The sequence below is a fragment of the Nyctibius grandis genome, chromosome 8, assembly GCF_013368605.1.
Source record: "Nyctibius grandis isolate bNycGra1 chromosome 8, bNycGra1.pri, whole genome shotgun sequence".
NCBI lineage: Eukaryota > Metazoa > Chordata > Aves > Nyctibiiformes > Nyctibiidae > Nyctibius > Nyctibius grandis.
The window spans coordinates 44,167,931-44,187,579 of record NC_090665.1 but is presented as its reverse complement, the minus strand read 5'-3'; the positions used below and the strand labels follow the sequence as shown (position 1 = coordinate 44,187,579).

Below are 19,649 nucleotides of genomic sequence, written 5' to 3'. Positions count from 1 at the left end.
TCCCGGGGCGGTGTGGGATGACACAGGGTCTGTTTGCTGCTTGTTTCATCCCTCTGCCAGCAGAGCAGGATCAGGCAGCCAAACCTTCAAAGCAGTCCTCGGGATAGAGATACAGACGTGCCACTGAAATTTAAGAAAGATGCGGTCTTCTCTGCTCCTTTGAAAAGCTCTTCGGTGTCTAAAACATCATCTCTGAGAAAACCCACATTTACAGTGAGGGCACTTACTTTTCTAGGCCCAAAATAAACATCAGGCGATATTCTTCCCACCACCACCACAGGTCATATATCTTTAAAAATAAAACCCCATTCAATCATTTCCTGTCTGCCCTGTGATCTGCAGCTCTGCATGTCACCATGGCTTATAGCAACAGTGAATGTTTCTTCTAATTTGTAGCTGGGATACAGCTGTAGATCTGCGAGCTCTTTTAAAAATAGCTTTGCTGTACTCTGACTCATGCTTCACCTGGAATGAGATGGCAAATCCGTGTACAACAGAACCAGTACTACAGGAAACTTTTAAAGCCGCATTTAATAACCTGTCCTTCTCCACACTTGGCTGGGATGGATGGTTTGCTTTCTCCGTGCCTGTGAAACATTACTGCAGTGCGTTCAGTGCTGCAGCTCAGAAGAGAGGTTAGGAGTTTTCTAGGTAAACATTTCTCACTTGCAATCTTCCAGCCTCAATCAAAGCCTGAAATAGAGATGCACACTTTTACCAGGGAGTCATAGACGTGTAACGCTTCAACAAGGCTGAGCTGGGGCTGGTAAATAAAGCCTGGCTTATTGTGGTTGCTGTTGTTCCTCTTGTTACCCCAAAGTATGTTCTGGGGCAATCAATGAGGAAGTCTTGCAGCATTTCTTAAGAGGATCTCAAGGAGGGGTGATTCAGAGGCAGCGCTACCGCGTCAGCCTCTCCTTCCTGGGGAAGAGGAGCTGCTTTCTGATTCAGATTGGGTTAGGCACAGCCTGTTTGGCTGTTCTTTGGCTTTGAAGTGCAACAAGCTCTCTGCATTGGGAGGGGGCAGGTGGGCTACAACTGCTGCACGCTTCTACGGGCCAGCGGTCAAGGAAAGGTGGGAGAGGAGAGGGAGAAGAATCTCATACCTCACGATGGGATCTGTATAAGGATAACAGAACCACTGTGGTTGGTAAGGATTGAACTGATAAGCTGTTAAAAAAAACACAGAAACCCTCATGCTCAGCATAAGGCCCAGCCAATACGGTTGGTAAAAAAAATTTGTTCTATATCAAAGATATTGGGACAGCCATGACTTTCTGGCGCCTCTGATGTTTGCTGTGGTTAGGAAGAGGATGCTGGTTAAGCTGACCCATATGGCAACTGCTCCATTCTGCCAGTCCAGTATTTGTTGATCATTACCACAGCTCACCTCTGCAGAGTTTTAAGATGCTCCTGAGGGTGAAGGGGGAAGGGTCTGGGCATGCAGCGTGTGAGCGCGGGGAGTCAGACATTTGTGCTTGCTGTGTAAGACGGCTGCTGCTCCACCACAGGAGAGGTCAAGCGGTGGCTTGCCTTGGCTAGATGGGGACAATGTTGGGATCTGGGAAGTCTTGCATTATTGTGAGACATGATAAAGAAGGCAAATGCCTGGCTGAAGGCATGAAACATTCTTGTGCCACCTTCTCTCTCCTTCAGCAGGAGGGTGAGGAAACAGAGGCCGGCTTCAGGGGCATGGAAGATATCCCTGGCTGGAAAGAGGAAACCAAACACACTCCCCTCTCCTAAGAAGCTTTGTAATTGAGCTGAACCACAAAGAAATGGAGTCAGAAATGTGATCTCTGCATCTAAGAAAGATAGCCAAAAAAAGTTCACTGGTGTCAGAGAGCTGAGCCACCTGGTACCTGCAGGGTAGAAAGTTACTCTTGGCTGATGTCCCTGTATCAGTTCCTAGTGAGCGCTCCTGGGATGCCAGAGCTGTGATTAATGGCTCCAGGTTAGGAGAGAGGAACCAGGGACTCACCTGCTCTGGATTTGCACCTGTGAAGAGACTAGCCAAGAGAGACATGGGAGGCAGCAGTCCACAGGCAGCAAGACTCAGAAACCAGCCTGGAAACAGCCAGGGATGCAGTGGGCAGTTTCAGCAGGTACTTGGCTGCACTTATCTACTTCGAGGTGAGTCTCCTCCTCTAATTTTCTTACATACTGCCTTGTTCTGGTCAGCAGAGGCTGTGTGCCTTACAGAGAGCAAGAAACAGAGATTAGTGGGTTGAGAACATAGTGGCGTGTCTAAGGCTTCCTAGGATAAAATTTACACAGTGGTGTGTTTAAAAGAGGAAGTCTGCTGGTCAGCAAGAAACCTAAGAAAAGGAGTAGTTGTACCAAGGACGGAGAAGGTAAGAAAAACAGTGCTCTAAAACACCTCTTCTGAAAAGGAAAGCCATACTGTATGATTTTACCGACAAGCCTGTGACCAGGGCAGACTGCTCCTGTCAAATCACGATGTGCCTATTTTCCAGCTCAAGGCTTCAGCTCCCAGGTGCTTTACCAATGTGAAATAGAGTATACGATTCTCCAAGACGTGCATCTCTCCATGGTCAGATTAGTAGATCTCCACAGCGGTGGAAGGGCTAGGAGAAGAAATCTGTGGTGGCAGTTGGACCAGAAGCCAGCTGCAGGGGGAGGATTATACTTGAGCACCATAGTCATCTTCCTCCCTGTCAAGACGCTGTTTTGCTAAGTCACTATTCGTGCCATTATTTGTCTCAGCAGAGGGCTGATGTAGTCATCAGTGGAAGCTATTAATAGCCTTGAGTTTTTGGGAAAAAAATGTAGGGCTTGAATGCAAGTATGCTTGTTGTGTTTGTGTGTAGTCCTTTTTTGAGGAAAATTCGGTGATAAAGGAACAAAGAGAGAAAGGGGTTTAGCTCTTCATGCATTTTTGAGGTGAAGTTCCTTTTCTGAGTCTCTTCATGATTTCCAAGGATGTGTTGCTGTTCTTGTTGCTGAATTATGGCAAACACCTGTGTAAAAGGAAGATAACCTCTAAATAAGCACTAGTAGAGGAAATCTGTAGTAAACTCTTGGCCATACAGGCCTAAGAGCACAATGGTGGTCACAGTGCCCAACTCATGGGCACTATGCACCTTAGCTGGTTCTCATTGCATTCCTGCCCTGAGTGTTTCTGTGATAAACACACCTGCAGTATTACAGAAGCACGGAGCAGGATTAGAGCATGCTGCAGACAGACCAACACAGAATAAGTCCAAGTACCTAGGTTTTTTACAGCAAATACGTATAATTTTGTCAACACTTCCCTGAATGCTTTTAGGTGGAGAAGTACGGTTAGTATACTGCAGGCACGTGCACACAGAGACCAGCTTTTAAGCCACAGAATGCTTTCAAATGCGGTGAATTTGCTTATAAGGGAGAATGTGTTCCAACTGCAGAGTCTGATCTCTACAGTAACCCAGTTTCAGCTTTCATTTCCTGGGCTAAAAAGAAAAAGATAGATGGGGACTTCTGTTCTACTTTGGATCTCTGCAATAACTGTTACCAAGGGGTCACTGTGTCTCTGCCTCCCTCCTCTGCGGCCTCTGCTCACCCTCTTTGCTTCTTCCCTTTGTCAGAGCTCTATCAGCACAGCCTGGTGCTCACAGGCTGCGGTTTCTGTTCTACCAGCACTATTAAAGTCCCAGGGCACTTGACAAGCACAGTGCAGCTTCATTTCAGTTGAGCTGCAGGGATTAGTCTTCTGCCCCTCAGGAGGCAAGAGAGGAGGAGGAGGGATAGGACCAGCTATTTTTGTGAATGACACCTCTGTCAGAAGAATTAGTTAAGGATACCAACAAAAACTTTATTTGAAAAAATTATTACGTATTGAAAATATACAGTAGTATCATCAACCTTCTCCTTGACTCTATCCCTCCCCAAGTGTAGGTTAACCCACAAGCATATCACAGCAACCAGATTTAACAATACTGGTCTCCTTTGTTACTCCCTCTCAATATGTCTGAATTCTGTCATCAGCAAGAAAACAACAAACAAAAGACCCACTTCTTTCTGACTTCAGTAGGTATTTAACAAGTCCCAGTCCTCCACAGTGAGGCACAGATGCTTCTGTTTGGAAGTCCTTTCTCTCTCTTGTTCAGCCAAAGCTCTTTTTTTATTGTTCTTTACTTCATGGCTGCCTGCAACCTCCTTTTTCAAAGGCAAATGGCAATTTTGAGCTTTTTCCTTATAAAACTGCAAGTTTCCAGATGCTTTTGTTTCTGCCTCCACCAACTTGCATTTGACTACTTCCTCTATTCTGTGTGTCTTGCCATCTACAGGAAAAAAAAAAATCAAGTTTAGATTTTAGGAAAAACAGAATTATGCGTAAAATGCATGCTTTTGTTGTAGATTGTTTTGGCCAAGCCAGCCTGGAATACTGACCGCTTTGCTGAAATGTGCATAGGGAAAAATCACATTTATATTTTGGGCTCAGAATTTTAAGGAGAAAACTAAGTTATTGTATGTTGCCCTAAGCATGCTGCCGTGCTGTATTTTAAGAGTTATCCAGTGGTCTAACAAATGAAAAAACTCAAACACATTGTAATGCAGTCACAAAAATGGCTGAAATTGCACACCTGAGATGCTATTTGTACTGTAAAAAAAAAAAAAAGATGAAAATACTCCTTGTAGAAAAGAAAACAAATAAACTGTGTGGTCTCTATGCAGTTACGTACAGAAGCGCAGAGCTGCTGTTCTGGATCTCAAGTTGTCTTGTGGCTTGATGGCCTCCATAACTGCCTGCTCCCACTGCAACACTGTCTGAAATGACATTTGAAGGAGTTAAAAACATTTCTTGTAAAATTTACAGAAATATCATTGGAAACAACTCTATCCCTTATTCTTTCCTATTCGGTGATTTAATACTCCATAAGGACAATTTATAGAGAGTAAACCAGACTTAAACCCCCATACCTGCTCTGCCCATCCCTCTGTTTTGCAGTTACTATGATCAAATTCTTTCAGAGGCACTTTTGAGTGAACCAGGCCTATCTGCATTTGGATCCGCTTAATGACGGCATCAACGTCCTAGTGAAAAGGGAAATAAAGTAGTCAGAGGGGAAGAACATTTGATGACACTTGTCCAGTAAACTTAGACAGATGCTCTTTTACCTTAAGACCTGTCCCAGAAATGTCCAAACAATTCAATTTCTTGAAAGAAAGAAGGTATCCAATTCCCACATCTGTGATTTTAGGGTTACCTGTAAGGTCAAGTAAAGTTAACTAAGTTGGAAGATGTCGAGAAAGATGATCAGAATACCAAGAAACTATTTGTTCCAAAAGCTAATGTTGGAACAAGGGGGTTTGGGCCTTTTTTTTTTTTTTTTAGTATACTTCATGTTTTGAAAGTGAGTCAAAACCGACTTTTTCCTTCTAATGATCAAAATACAAATATTTACAATACTAATTCCAATTCTCAAACTATTAAAAATATTTATGTAAGTAGCAAGTGGCTGAGACTACAGGTATGACCTGTGCCTTCTGGAAAGTTGGTGAAATTTGGGGTTGAGTACTTGGCTCATGGGAATAATCAAATTCATGGTATTCCTTCAACATTAAGAAGGAGAAATTTTTCATCAGAAAGGATAGAGTTTGCTTCTAATATTAAGCCATGAAGTACTTACAAGACAAGTCTAATACCAAAAGATTCTCGAGTCCCTTTTTCAACACTCGTACTGGTGCTGTCATTCGGCGCAGACCTGCATCTGATAAAGAGTTGTCTTTCAGGAGAAGCCGTTTTACACTGGGAGGAGAGATACAAACGCATAGTTTATACTCATTATTTAAACAGTTTTGCAAAATGTCCTAAAATTCTACGTCAAGAGTCCGGGCTCTTCCTATGCCAACCTTTCAGTCTACTCCTTTGTTAACGTTAGTAAAAAGTAGCAAGAAAGAAGCCTGGGTTAGTAGGACTAACAAATATCTTTATATTGCCTCTGCCAGCTCAACAGAAGCGCTTACTTGACCAACTATTCCCAGAGCTCCAGTGACAAACCGATCCTAGAGCACCTGCATTTACTAACAGAGACAATAAGGTTCTTTATACACTGAAGTTATTTAAACCAAGGCTGCCAATCTCAACTCCATTCAAAACTAAAAAGAGAAAAATGCATGGCAAAATGGGAGAGGACAGATTTGGTAAGAGATACAGCAATGACTTTAAATAAGCAATGAGGTTTTGTAATGCAGGTGAACAAAACACAGGGAAAAACGTAACTTTAAAACATTCTCCAAAGTGCTTCAAGACAAAACCTTGATGCAAAACGCACCAAAATCTTATAGTAACGTAATATCCCCTAATTAGCAGTCATCCTACCTATTGATTTCCCAAATTTTCTACTTTTCAATCTTTAGTATCAATAACAAAATCACAAAATTTATTTTTTGAAATGTTAATTAACTAAATAGTCAATGTACTGCTTGCAGAAATCTTCATCTGGTTAAAAATTTGGCTGATAAAGTTCCCTCTTAAAAAAAGGAAACAAAAGTGTAAAACTGTTCCAAATGCTTACGATACAGTTTTTACCTGGCCAATGGAAAAGTTGATTTCAAAACCATGAGACAGTAAAGTATCTTGCACATTTGTAGGACCTTTTATGATTCAGTATGTGCTTTAGATCATGTGCTTTGCGTAGAATAAATTCTGTATTTTGTTTACCTAAGAATGGGTTTTATGAACAACCAAAATCTTCAAACTTACACATGTGCAAGTTTCCTTTAAAGTCACAGCCTGATTCTTTGAACTGCTTAGTGATAGGAAAAGAAACGGCTACTTTTAGCTATGTGACAAGAAACTGGTACCTAGACAGAGCCTCTTTGGTGAGGTGTTCCAGCAGTTCATGTTCATCTCCAAGCTTACAACAGGAGAGATCCAAACACGTCAATTCCCGGAAAGACTTAATTTCTTCTAGCTTTTCAGAGATAACCAGGTATCTGGAAAGAGAAAAAAAAACAAAAAGCTATCAGTGTTCAGGCACATAAGGAAGGTCCTATATCCTCAAGTGTCACAAGCATAACGCAGTCATTTCTTGTAAGTACCTATGTGAAAACTGACAGAAATTAGCCAGCTGTCCTAAGTACCTTTTTATGTGCAGTCTGCACACAACGCACCAGAGTTCCCAGTCTTCTTCAACAAATGTCATGGTTTTGCTTTGATTCAAAATATAGGACTAACAATTAAGACTTCAACTTGCAAACATCGCAATTAGGGACTTCTTTGCAGATTATTATTGTATTATTTCAGAATAATGCAAAATATATATTCCAGTTTACCATAAATCAACTTCACAAACAGCTCTTCCTCAGTATCTAGGAAGTGTGCAGACAAACCCACGTTCATCCAGGTTTAAAATCTACTTCAAATGTTATCAGGATAGCTTGTCAAATGGCAAAATCTTACTTTTTATGTACACACAATTAAAACACTTCACTAGAGATAAAAGTCCTACAGGCCACCTGCAGGACTCCAACTAGAGCTGTGACTAAACCCTGGGCAGTAGTTACTCAGTGGGTTATTATTTTAGCTGTGTTGGTTCCCCGATGTGATTCACTCTGCAGCCATGCAAACATCTGTGCTGGAACTATTCAGTAGGAGGTTCAGAGATGGGAACAAACCACTAAAGAACAGCATGCACGAATATGCAGTAATAAGCACGTAGCAGTCACTGCCTCACCAATCTCCCCTGCATTTACTTCTTATTGTGCCCATGGCAAGACAAGCCCCAAATTCACTAAGCTCTCCTGAATTTACCTTATATTCCCCATGGCAAGACAAACCTCGAGGTCGGCATCTTCACTGCTGAAATGAGGGGAGCTTACTAATTTGATCCCTCAAGGAACATCTCTTTGCCCATGCAAATAAGGGAACCTGAATATCCTCCCACTGCAAGTATGCCTATCAAAGTACCTCACCAAATCCCTTTGCCATGCAATTCAGCTATGCGGAAGGCAGTACATATAGTCAGAGTGCAAGACAATTCTTGAGAGGTACTACTAGCTCAGGGGGTTGTGAAGAGTGTGCTCTCTTAGAAATAACATTAATCAGAAAATGCTTTCATATCTTACTTCCTGGATTTCAAAGACTCTATACTTAACTCAGCTTTCTGTAATAGAGAAAGATGCCAGAGGTAACTTCATTTCTGAATTAAGCCCATAAAAAGTATCCGTACTAGAGATAAAAAGGGAGTAGGTTTAAAGGATAAAACAAGGGATAATTGACCTCTGCTCAAACATTCTTACTGTGCTCAAAATACCCTTGGCACTTCAGATGAATATGCCTGTACTTTGATTTTAAACGGGATAAACCATCCCTTTTTCAACTGTACAGATGAAAGATAGACTGGTTATATTACTGGGAAAGACTTCAGTACTTTAAAGCTACTGAGCCTTCAGAGCAAGGCTTTAAAAACATAATCCAGTTCTAAGCTTGGTAAGGCTCTCTTTTAGTGAAAGACAACGTGGACATTGAGAAGATGGAAAAACTGGTGCTGGACTCTCACCAGAACCTCGTTAAAGCACGTTCAATATGGGGATGGGAACCACAATAAACTAAGATAAAACCTGCTTGACTTCAAAGCCTGTAACTTGCCTACAGGACTGTATCTTCTTCTGAGCCCCCAAAATTAAACGGGATAGGAAGCTTATAGTAAATAAACCCAGTTTGCAAGGGTGTATTTTATCTGTACAGTGTGTTAAAATGCTTATAAACAGCAACTACAAAAACATCCCATGAAATACCTGAGAAGGCACTAAACACACAGATTGTTACGGAATTGCTGATTGTTGTTAAAAAATAGTTGCAGGTTTAATCCTTCACATAAAATTCTGTTAGTTAACATGGCTGTAGTCTGTTACCTGTATTATGATTTGTATCTTAGGATGAAACCAGTGGCTGCACTTGTAGGAAGGCAATCAGAGAATCATAGAATTACAGAATCAATTTGGTTGGAAAAGACCTTTAAGATCATCAAGTCCAACCATTAACCTGCCACTGCCAAGTCCACCACTAAACCATGCCCCTAAGCAACACATCTACATGGCTTTTAAATACCTCCAAGGATGGTGACTCCACCACTTCCCTGGGCAGCCTTTTCCGATGTTTGACAACCCTTTCGGTAAAGATTTTTTTCCTAATATCCAATCTAAACCTCCCCTGGCACAACTTGAGGCCATTTCCTCTTGTCCTATCGCTTGTTACTTGGGACAAAATGGGAATGGGACAAAAGGAAGCAAGCAGAAGAGAGAGACAAGGCTCAGGTCATTTCATTAAAATTAGGTGGTGTCATAAGGCCCAAGAGATTTTGAGAGAAAATAATTTAAGGGAAACTTTAAGCGTGGTATCAAAAAGCACCAGCAGACAACAATACTTGTTACTGAACACACTTACCTATTCCGCAAGCACAACGAACATAGCACCAAATTGCCATAAGCTTCAGTAAACTTCTGTAGAGCTCTCAGTCCCGTTACTGGTTCTGTGAACTTTTGTCTTGCTTCTGCAGCTGAAAAGAGCTTTTCAGCAATCTGCTCTGGGAAACCAATCAACGAGTCAATGTGATCAACATTGTCAGAAATGTAACCCAGCACTAGGCTGAAGAGAGACTTGGCCGAGTACCGGAGGTTCCCCTCCTTAGTGTACGTGAAGATGAAATGATCAGTCCTCTGCCTCCTTGCCCTATCGTCCTCCCTGTTCATACAAAGCTCCACCGAAAATCCTCTGGAAAACAGCCTAAAAGGTCTTGTTTTGGGAGAGACATTCTGTATGCTGCCTGCACCCTGATTTACCACGTGCAGCTTCCCATTTTCACGCACATATATTGGCCCAGTATCCAAATGGCTTTCTGAGTGGAGACAGTAAGACATTCCCCTCATCCAGTTCTGCAAAAAACAAACCGTAGACAGGTAAAGAAGAGCCACAGAGGAAAACACTACCCAGGAAAGACCCCAAACCCTGGCAGCTCTCCTCAATGCCCCGAGCACAGCCACGTAACCCTGCAGCGCAAGGAAGGCCAGGCTGCGTGGAACAGGGCTGTGTGCTGTCTGCCATCAAACCGCAATCACCAGTGAAGTGGGAACTGAACCCAGGGCTGGCAGAGGTGAAGAGCCTTTGCTCTGGCAGGACCCCAGCACTCTGCCTGGTGCCGGTCAGTGGCCTGGGGCTGGATCCCAGCCCTGCACAGGCGCGGGCAGCAAGAGGGGGTCTGGGGACTGTGTGGGAAGCGGCCCCCACAGCTTGGCCTGGCGCTGCTGCAGGTGGGGGGAGGAGGAGGAGGGCAAATGGCTGACTGCAGCAGGGCAGCAGAGCCTGCTGGATCTCCCTCCCTGGGAGGGTGGGCAGGCTCCTGGTGCGCCTTCCCCAGCCCGGCTGGTGCCGGGGGGCTCTGGTTTGCGAGCAGGGGTCCTGGCGGGGGAGCAGGAGGGCACAGACCCTGCCATGGCGGGGGGCAGAGGAGGGATGGGGTCCCGTCAGCTCCTGCTCTGAGGGGTTGGGTGCTCAGGTCCTGTGGGGCAGGAAGGGATCGGGCCCCGCCTGAGGGGGGGAAGGGGATGCTGAAGGGATCGGGCGCTGCCCGGGGGAGGGGGGCCGAGGGGATCGGGTCCAGCTCTGAGGGGGCGGGAGAGGGGCTCGGGCCCTGCCCGAGGGGTCTGTGAAGGGATCCGGCCCTACCCCGGCCGGGAGGCGTGGGGCAGGGAGAGGAGCGACCCGCGCCCCGCCGGGGCCGCCGACCCGGCCCCCACCTACCTGCCCCGGGAGGGGCCACCCCGACGTGCCGTCAGCCGGGCCGCGGCTCGTCGCTCCCGCCGCCCATCCCGCAACGCCCGCGGGTGGCGGGCGGAGCCGCGCCGGGGGCGGGGACCGGGCCGGGGCCGGGGCAGCGCTGCGCATGCCGGGAGCGGGGCTGAGGGGCGGTGGGTGCTGCCCGGCCGCCTTCGCGTTTGCCTTTGTGCGGGGCGAGCTACCCGCTCCCAAACCTCCCACCACCAGCGGCAGCCGTGCTGCCGTCCGACCGCGGGGCTCGGGGCGTGAGGCTCCCGGGAGGCCACGGCACCGGCGGGGAGCCGGGGAGGGGGACGCCGGGGCCGTGAGGGGCTCCCGCTGCCCCGCGCCTGTGAGGCGCTTAGTGTGAGGCGGCGGGTCCCGCCGGGCCCCGGGAGGCACCGCGCAGCTCCCGCGGGTGGCGCGGGGCCGCCGCCGTTGCCTGGTAGCGGCGGGCCCGGCCCTCCCCTGCCCGCCGCTCCGCTGCCGGCCGCCGCGCGGCGATGAGGGCCGCCGACTGGTGCCTGAGCTCGGCGGGGGCTGCCATCGTCCTGGCCACCTCCAGCGACGAGGAGCACCCCGCCGAGAACATGGCGGACGGGTGAGGAGGGCGCGGGGCGCTGAGGGGCCGCGGCGGGTGTCGGGCCGCGGCGGGAAGCGGCGCCTCCGCGGCGGCCGCTCCCCCGGAGATGCCTCCCGGTGCTGCCGTAACCGCAGCCCGTCACCGCCAGGCCCTGTCCTTTGCCTTCCCGCTCGAGTTGCCACATAATTTAACTCCTTTCTGGGACCCCCTCCCATTCGTGACTCCTCCTGTGGTACTGCTCGGGTACAGAGCCTGAACGTTAAAGTATTAATGCTTCCAGAGAGCTTCCCCATTGTCATACAGGGGTTTGCTTAAAATACCCCAATTAAAAATGGCTTTGCAGCTTTTCATGGGTTTTTTTTTGTGATAAATTTCTTTAGGATGGTTATAGATGGAAAGCCGCAGGTGAGGGTTTTGTCCTGTTCTCTCCACAGAAGTTCAGAAACATTTTGGATGACGACAGGCATGTTCCCCCAGGAATTCATTATTGGTTTTCCTAAATGTGTAAAAATCAGCAAAGTCGCAATCCAGTGTTATTTGGGTAAGACTTCATGTATTGCAATATGTAACATGTACTGTGTTAAAATGTCTGTGCCTCTGTAAATCCTCACAGTAGTGTCATGTTCTGTAAGTAGTCACGTCTAACAGATGCGTAAAGCTTAATTTAATTCATAAAGCTTCATTTAGCTTAACAAAGTGATTGTCCATCAGGTCCAAAGTTTTTCATAAATAAATCAGAAAAAAGAGAGAAAATCTACCCCACCTGCACTTATTTTGTTCTTACACCACCTTGTATTGAGCTTGTAATTAACTGTCACACAGTGATGGCTGATCTAATTTAATGGACAGGACTACTGTACTTACCGTTTTAATGATTTATTTTGAATATTGATTTTTATAATTTTGTAGGACAGAACTCTCTTAGTCTTTTTTAAATAATGTGAAGGAAAGTGTGAATTCTAAACCAGAAAGGATCGTTACGAGGTCAGAGAATGAAGACAGGAGCCTCGCCATTAACAAAGGCTACACATATGACATGAAAACTTGTCATTGCCCAACCTGGAACATGAAGACGGCTGTTATATTATAGTCCTGCCCCATAAGTTAGAGGAAGAATGGAATAGTTAATGCTTTTAAAGTCCTTTGTAGATGAGAAGTGATTGAATAAATATCATTATCAATAAAGAATCAGAATTTGTGTTGATATTTTAAATGTACATATATTTTAGTGCGGACTTTAAGGATTGAAAGAAGCGTCTCTAAAGACCCAGTAGGTTTTGAACAGTGCATTGAAAAAGGTAAGATTCTGAATCTGAAGCAGTGGGGATTTTGTGGGAATAAAGTTGATCTTTTTCAGTGAGTCATTTTAACCCCATGTCTATTTGTTGAGTAGTCAAGTGTGGCTTGATGATTATTTTATTAGACATTAATGTAATAGTCACATTTCAATGACATTTATGAACACTGCTGGTCTCTGTAGAAGTTTGGAGGTGTAAAATGCTGTATAAGGGCTAAAAGGACTACTTGTGCACTCACTTTTATGTTTCAAAAGTTAAAAGCAGACTTACATAGTACAACAGAGTGCCATTTCCTGCGTTGTTTGGTGGTTGGGTTTGTTTTTTTTAATGCCTCTTGGGTGACATTTTATAAAACAGTGTAATGAGTGGGATATACATACACTGGGATATTGCAAAAAGTATTTGTTCTCTTAAATCACCTTATAAAAAAAGGACAATTTCTATATGCAGTGTAAGTTCTTGGTCCTTAAACTCTCTTGAACTCTGAAGTCCAGTGAAAACTTTTCAGTGTTGCACATTATTATTCATTATCTGCTTTACAATATATTTTCTAGATTTGCAACACACAGAAGGACAGCTTCAAATGGAAGAATTTCCAGTGAGTATTTACAGTGTACATCAGTAGTGGTTCATGAAATGGGATGTTTAGACTAACTAGGGAGAAACCATGAAAAAACAAAACATCTTTATTTATAATGATTGTTAAATTGACATTAGATATAGGAATTTGTAGATCATGGTATGAAATTGCACTTCCCTGCTGCTCCTTTGTAGATTATGATATGAAATAGCACCTGCCTTCTACTCGTAACTATGTGAAAGAGCTCTTTCCAGAAGTGTGGCAATCTTTCCTCTCTCGATTGTTGCCTGTAAGGCTGCAGCATTTGGGAGGGATGGGACTTTTTTGAATTGCTGTCATCTACAGAAGCTCTGAAGCTGGCTGAATGTATTAAAAGAGCTTGATTTAGGTGTAATTTGAAAACACACACAGAAATATCTAGATCCTTCTGTCTAACAAACTTCTGCAAATGTTGTTTGATAGTTATGTTACTACAGAGAACGCAATAACATTTTATTTTCCTTCTACAGCTTCCTGATTTCCAAGCCACTTACTTGCGTTTCATCATCAAATCTGCCTTTGATCACTTTGTATCAGTGCACCGGGTGATGGCAGAGGGCACAGCAGCAAACACTTAAGTCCAGCTTAATTTTGTATGTATTTTTTTTTTTTATAAAGAAGTTATATTATTATATCTGTAGCGTGGAGAATATTTATTATTAAAACCTTGTATTAAACTGTTTTTTGAAGGTATGGATATAGTATGTACTGGTTTAATGTATGTAATGCAGTACTCCTGCTAATTGTAGTAACAGCTTTCTAGTTTTATAACCTAGACTGTTACCCTAAACACAACTGAGTCCATTTAGATTAGTATGTTTACATCAGGCTTTCTTAATATATGAATTAAAACTCAATTTCCTGTAAAATGTTTCCCTTGCACTCTGAGTTAAATAGAAAAAAAGGTGTGAAATGTTTAAATGGGAGGTATTCCTACTGTCAAGTCCTTCAAAAGTTCTTAAATTGGTAACTTCCTTGTCAACTCAAACTGTTCAAGATTAATAGGATGAATATAAACGTCTGCTAATACTTAGAAATAAGCTGGGAGGGAGAGGGGCAGGGCGGGGAGGGAAATAACCTGAAGCTGTATGAAGTGCTCTGATAGATTTTTAATAATTGCAGATCAATCCCTTGTTTCTGTAAATATTTTCTACAATCAGGTCACAGCCGTCTGTGCTTTATGCTATGACTGTCATCACAAATATTAATAGAAACAAATGTTGGTAGAGATTGTCTTACTCGGAAGCCTTCTGAAGTCAGTGAAAGTGAACATTTAGGAAAATTGTAGGTATACAAGAGAAAGAGAATCTTAATAGGTTTTGCATGCCAGTCGACTTTTGCAAATGTCACCATCCCTGAAGTTCATCCTGCATGATACTCCTTACAGATGTAAATGCTGGTATCCAGTCCTGACAGCTCCATGGACCCAACTACTGTTCATTACTGCGTGTGGGATAAGCGTAGTAAGATACTGCAGTGCAGTAGTTGGGGTTGTAGTGATGAGACTTGAAAACCTCTAGACAAACACATAATGAACCACATTACAGATGTTCTTTAGATGCACATACATTATTCTTTTTCTTCTTGTCTCTTGTTATTTTTAATTATTTTTTTTTATGTCTGAAAACTTTTCCTTGAGGTTTTTTTATCGAGTAGTCTTTTACTCTGAGGTCCTCTTCTTCTTCTATTTCAGTTTTTCCAGGATGGCGCGTATTTCATGGGGTTGATAATTGTAAGGCCCCACTCCTCCCTGCAAAGGCAATAAAATGATACAGTGATGCTCAGGTAGACAAAGCAGAAGTCCTTCAGAGCACACCAGCTGCACCAGAGCTGTGGGCAGGTGTTCTTGGGCTTCCTTTGCATGGCAGCCATCCTGTGGGAGATGGTGTATGCACAGGTTACACCCTGCTGTGTCACTGGGACAGGGCCAACGTCTGGATCCTGGAGCTGGAAAGCGTTCCTGGATCTCACAGCTTCAATGTACCTAAGTTTCCTAATGAGCCAAAAGATAAATATTTGAGCAAGACTGAGGTGTACATCAAATATGTACATTATAAAGGGCCAGACTGGTTTTGGTGCAAGTCCTTTTCTCTCCACAGTTACAGTGAACTGTGAAATTTTTAGCTCTCAAACAGAATACTGACACTTAAATGTAAAGCATTCTCAAATTATTTTTAAATTTAAAAATACCTGTATATTGTGCTCATTATTATTGGTATTTTTTACCTTATAGATGACCTTCCCTCCTTGAAGTAGGTACAGTCGTTCTGGCAATGCAGCGTATTTTGAACTGCTCAGGTTTTCCATAGTGTCTAAAACCACTGGACATAAAGGATTATTTTTCTGAAGAAATTGTGCTGCAATTTTTCGATCTTCAAGGCTTCTGTGATTTTTAATAACAACATTGTTTTTAAAAGCCCATCCGTCTGAAACAAATGAGAAAGGGATTTAGCAAGGAACACTTTGAGTAGCTGTTAAGGGTGAAGATGTACTGTGTGTCATATCCCAAAAGTGTGTTAAAAGAATACTGCAATTTACTCCTAACACCAAAACATGCCATGAAATGAAACCCGCCCTTCAGAGTGTGAGAGCACTAGAGCTTTTCAAATAAATGGTCCCAAGATTTTTTTTTTTATTTTAATTTGGGCAAACTGTGTTTTCCCCTTGCCCTGGATTCAGAAATATTTGAGGTCTTTCAGCTGAAGTGTTCCCACATAAATCAACCCTAGAAAGATATCAGGTGGGGGACATATATCCGATTTGGGTAAGGTTTGTCAAAATTATTGGCACAGAGGGGATTTTAAAAGGGTAAGTAGTGCTATGAGCTGATAGCCACTCATTTAGCACAGTCGCAATGACAGTGCTGGTCATTCTGCTTGATTCTACTCAGGAAGCCTGTAAAACAGAATTTCAGATGTGAGAAGTGAAACATTTGAGCCGGGGCACACCTTCCTTTTTCAGAAATATGCAAACACACATTTGCACACGACTCTTCTGAGTAAAGTAGAAACTAGTAAAAGGTTTTGATGATTTAGTTACTACCTGTTTCTCAACTACTGAAAGTGGCGTATTGTTAGAAAACATGAAAACTGTAAATGTTATGTTTTAGAAAACCACCATAACCCTGGGATAAAATCAATGCCAATGTGTTACTTAGAGTCCAGTGTAGATAAAAGAGTGTGTATAGTTTGCTAAATTTTTCAAATTAGGGTCTGCATGCTGTTCAGACGTGTTAAAAATTATTTTTTTTTTTTGAAACACGTAACATGCTGGTGTAGTACACTAAACCTTTGTTCTATGAAATGCTTTTTTTTTTTCCCCTTCCAAGAGGAGCTGTACTAACACTGAGAGGAAGTTTTGTAAAGATCTAACTATGTGCTTCACCTTCGCAGAGATGAGTGCCTTCAGCAGGAGTACCTCGGTGTAAAGTCAGATGTGTGAGTTAAATCTTTGGAGAATAGGGACACAAACTGGTGCCTAAATCTGGTGTTGCCAGTTTTGATTTGAGGAAGATTTCCTTCCCGTTTGCAGTCCCCTCCTTTGCTGACATACTTTTCTTCCTAAAGGGAATGATAACGTGTCTGAAGTTTTGGTGGGCATTACTGCGATGTTTGTACTGTACCTACTGCGTGAGCTTCTTCAATGTAGATGATAAGGAAATCAGCTATAGAGCTGAAATCTTTGATGAGCTTGTTGAACTCATCAAATTTTAACATAAATGAAGGTCAGGTGCAACTTCCAAAATTCAGGATTAAAGGTCGGTTACCTGGAATAAAAGGGGACAGTTTGTGGTTAAATCAGTGGTGGGAGGAAGGACAGAATTAAATTAATGCACTGAATTGACCGTCCACCGCAGAATTTCCTGGGCAGCAAGTAGGTAAGTCACTTACCCCATAAACTTTCTTAGGACATTCAGATGAGCAGCAGAACATCTGCATCTATGCAAAACAGGCATAAAGGTGCTTTCTTTTCCCTAGCCTGGCTCTGAACTGGGCTGGATCCAGCAGTGAGCGTAATTGAGGGGGACCCTTTCCTTTGTAAACCCCAGTAAAGGCGGGAGGCACCGCGCCGTCCCACAGCTTCTCTCGCATCCTCATCACGAGAGACGATTCTCAAGTTACCAACATTTTGGGATAGGGAACTGATCTAAAATGGATATCACAGCCTCTCCGAGATCCTTAACATGAAGGAACTTGAAAAATACTAAAGGTGATCATCTGCAAGGTTTTTTTCAAAGGACAGTGGCTCAGGGATTTCTTAATGCCTTTTAATGAACCTATTGGCTGAGCTGAGTGGAAGCTGCACTTTTCAGTCACGCATCACAGGCTTCCGTGCTTTCAATGTATTTCTGCAATTTCCTGCCCAAACAGAACTCTGGTTATATATTATTATTTATTAAACTGATGTTACACAAGCCACCGGCAAAAGTGTTGGTGCAGTTGCTTACAAATTAACACAGACACTTTTGCCCACCAGTGTTAGCAACTGTTTGCAAGGCCTTGATTTAAGAGTACTTGCGGGATTTTTAAGCACCTCTTTTAGTCGATGATTATGCTAAATTATCCGAAATCTGTTCAAGATCTGGGCTTCTCTTGAAAAAACTGCTGCTAGCATAGACCCACATCCTAAAGAATCTAAAGGGGGTACTTTCCTGCAGATATTGTGTATCTCTTTTCCAAATTTGCATCCTATTTTCTACATAAAAATATACATATAATTAGAAAAGCAGAGTCAGAGAAGGATGTAATCCCTCCCATGGGATTGAGGCTGCAGCTTAATGATTAATTCCACCTTCTACAGAGATCTCAGTGGGAGGCAGCGGACAAAGCACAATGCAACTTCTTTTTCTTCTGCTTTATTTCTAGCTACTTTGAACCTATAAAAAAACACCGTGTGCTTTCTAGGCGTTAGGCTGGCCGAGGGAGCTGGTGTGGGACGTTCTGTACGTACAGGGAACAACAGCCAACAGTCGTGAATCACTGCACACTGTTCCGATTCTGGGTCTTCTCTCCCTAAAATAAATTATCTTGGCTTTCAGTGAAGAGGTATTTCCAGGCAGAGCCAGCTTTTGCAAGAGGTTGATAAGCTTGCTGGCGTGAAGGGATATCGTAGCCAGGATGATAAAGAGGTTATTTTTGAAAATCAAGAGGCAGATCGCTGGAGTGAACGAGCTGCATCTTTCCCATCAAGTGAATGCTGATAGTCTGGTCTGCCATGTCGTGCACCCTCATGCCAGCCGCCTGTCCCTGTCCCCTCAGCAGCCTCTTCTCCTCATTTATCGTCTTAGCAAACCAAACCCACCTACCCACCTGATTTACTGACCTTGCAGGAAATCAAAGAGGTGACGAACTTCCCCACTGGAAGTCACCACCGGCGTGTTGGGAGCAGGATGTCCCTCATAGGCTTCATCCTCCAGCCTCTTCCACTTCACCTTCAGCACAAAGAGCAAATACTTGAAGCTGAAAAAAGTCGGACCCCAGTTTTCATAGCCAAATTTTGGATTCTTATACATTCCACTCTTTTCGCCTTGTTTTAGGAGGTATCTTTTCACGGCATTAGGGAACAGTACCAGCAGTGTTTTGCCAACAACAACGCACGCAGTAACATGCAGAAGAATCAGGATTTTTTGTAGGAATACCCTGATGCCGAACATCGTGGTGGAGGAGGTCTGGCTGCTTCTGACAGGAACACAGCATGGCAGCGGGGGCAAAGGTAGAGGGCGAGGGAAAACATTCACGTGTTTGGCCGAATTTCTGCCTTGCCTTGCATGCCATCACCTCTCCGTGGACTTCAGCATCTGTGCGAGCGAGGACCCTGTCAGCTGCGCTATCTCCGTCTACACCAAAGGCGTTAATTACAGTGACGGTAGATTTTTAGTGCGAACAGCACAGTTATAAGGCTTATTCACAAATATGTTGTGTCTTTTGCTAATGAGAGGGGCTGAATCAGGATGTTTCCCCAGAACCACTGACTAAAAGTAAGATCTACGTGAGCAGCACCCGAGGAGCTGATCCTGCCAGCGGTTACGCGTTCAGGCCCCGCGGCTGCAGCGCTCGGAGCTCGCCGGGACCATCGACGTTGATGCTCAGGGTCTTGGATCGATGCAGCCGCTTGCATTTTGCGTGCGCTGTGCAAACAGCGTCCTGTTCCTACAGCTCTGCCTCCTTCTGTGCTTCGGTATCTGTCACTTTGGGGCTGGAAGGGTACACCAAAAATATATATACCCCAATACATACGGTATATAAAAATATAAATTATCAAAATACATAATACGCACTTATAATAGCATATATAAAGATATAGGTATAATCTATATGTGTGTGAATATACGTATGTAACATGCATAAATACAGCACCCGGGGCCCCGTTCCTGTCACACCCGCCCAG

The 19,649-nt window shown here is 43.8% G+C and overlaps 3 protein-coding genes across 3 annotated transcripts; 1 reads left to right on the top strand and 2 right to left on the bottom strand.

The window, feature by feature from the left end:
* Window positions 1-3,793: 3,793 nt before the first annotated feature.
* LRRC42 (leucine rich repeat containing 42) lies at window positions 3,794-10,841 on the bottom strand. Its single transcript, XM_068406750.1, has 8 exons — window positions 10,748-10,841; window positions 9,395-9,882; window positions 6,811-6,942; window positions 5,634-5,752; window positions 5,122-5,210; window positions 4,924-5,037; window positions 4,686-4,770; window positions 3,794-4,283 (listed from the first exon to the last, which is right to left on the bottom strand). The coding sequence occupies exons 2-8, from the start codon at window positions 9,874-9,876 to the stop codon at window positions 4,027-4,029; spliced, it is 1,278 nt and encodes a 425-aa protein (XP_068262851.1). The 5' UTR covers window positions 9,877-9,882; window positions 10,748-10,841; the 3' UTR covers window positions 3,794-4,026.
* Window positions 10,842-11,227: 386 nt separating this feature from the next.
* On the top strand, window positions 11,228-14,131 carry IFT25 (intraflagellar transport 25). Its single transcript, XM_068406855.1, has 5 exons — window positions 11,228-11,363; window positions 11,780-11,886; window positions 12,575-12,643; window positions 13,198-13,241; window positions 13,733-14,131. Exons 1-5 carry the CDS (start codon window positions 11,266-11,268, stop codon window positions 13,838-13,840), a joined length of 426 nt encoding a protein of 141 aa, XP_068262956.1. The 5' UTR covers window positions 11,228-11,265; the 3' UTR covers window positions 13,841-14,131.
* Window positions 14,132-14,946: 815 nt separating this feature from the next.
* Window positions 14,947-18,915, bottom strand: DIO1 (iodothyronine deiodinase 1). The gene is made up of 4 exons (XM_068406905.1): window positions 18,585-18,915; window positions 16,885-17,028; window positions 15,489-15,688; window positions 14,947-15,012 (listed from the first exon to the last, which is right to left on the bottom strand). Exons 1-4 carry the CDS (start codon window positions 18,913-18,915, stop codon window positions 14,947-14,949), a joined length of 741 nt encoding a protein of 246 aa, XP_068263006.1.
* Window positions 18,916-19,649: the final 734 nt, after the last annotated feature.

Excerpts from the sequence above, each read along its gene's own strand:
- LRRC42 (XM_068406750.1), bottom strand. The coding sequence starts at position 9,876 with ATGAGGGGAATGTCTTACTGTCTCCACTCAGAAAGCCATTTGGATACT. Across the intron at positions 5,753-6,810 it reads ACCAAAGAGGCTCTGTCTAG|TGTAAAACGGCTTCTCCTGA; the intron begins GTACCAGTTTCT and ends CTCTCCTCCCAG. Across the intron at positions 5,038-5,121 it reads TTTCTGGGACAGGTCTTAAG|GACGTTGATGCCGTCATTAA; the intron begins GTAAAAGAGCAT and ends CCTTTTCACTAG.
- IFT25 (XM_068406855.1), top strand. The coding sequence starts at position 11,266 with ATGAGGGCCGCCGACTGGTGCCTGAGCTCGGCGGGGGCTGCCATCGTC. Across the intron at positions 11,364-11,779 it reads GCCGAGAACATGGCGGACGG|AAGTTCAGAAACATTTTGGA; the intron begins GTGAGGAGGGCG and ends TTCTCTCCACAG. Across the intron at positions 12,644-13,197 it reads TGAACAGTGCATTGAAAAAG|ATTTGCAACACACAGAAGGA; the intron begins GTAAGATTCTGA and ends TATATTTTCTAG.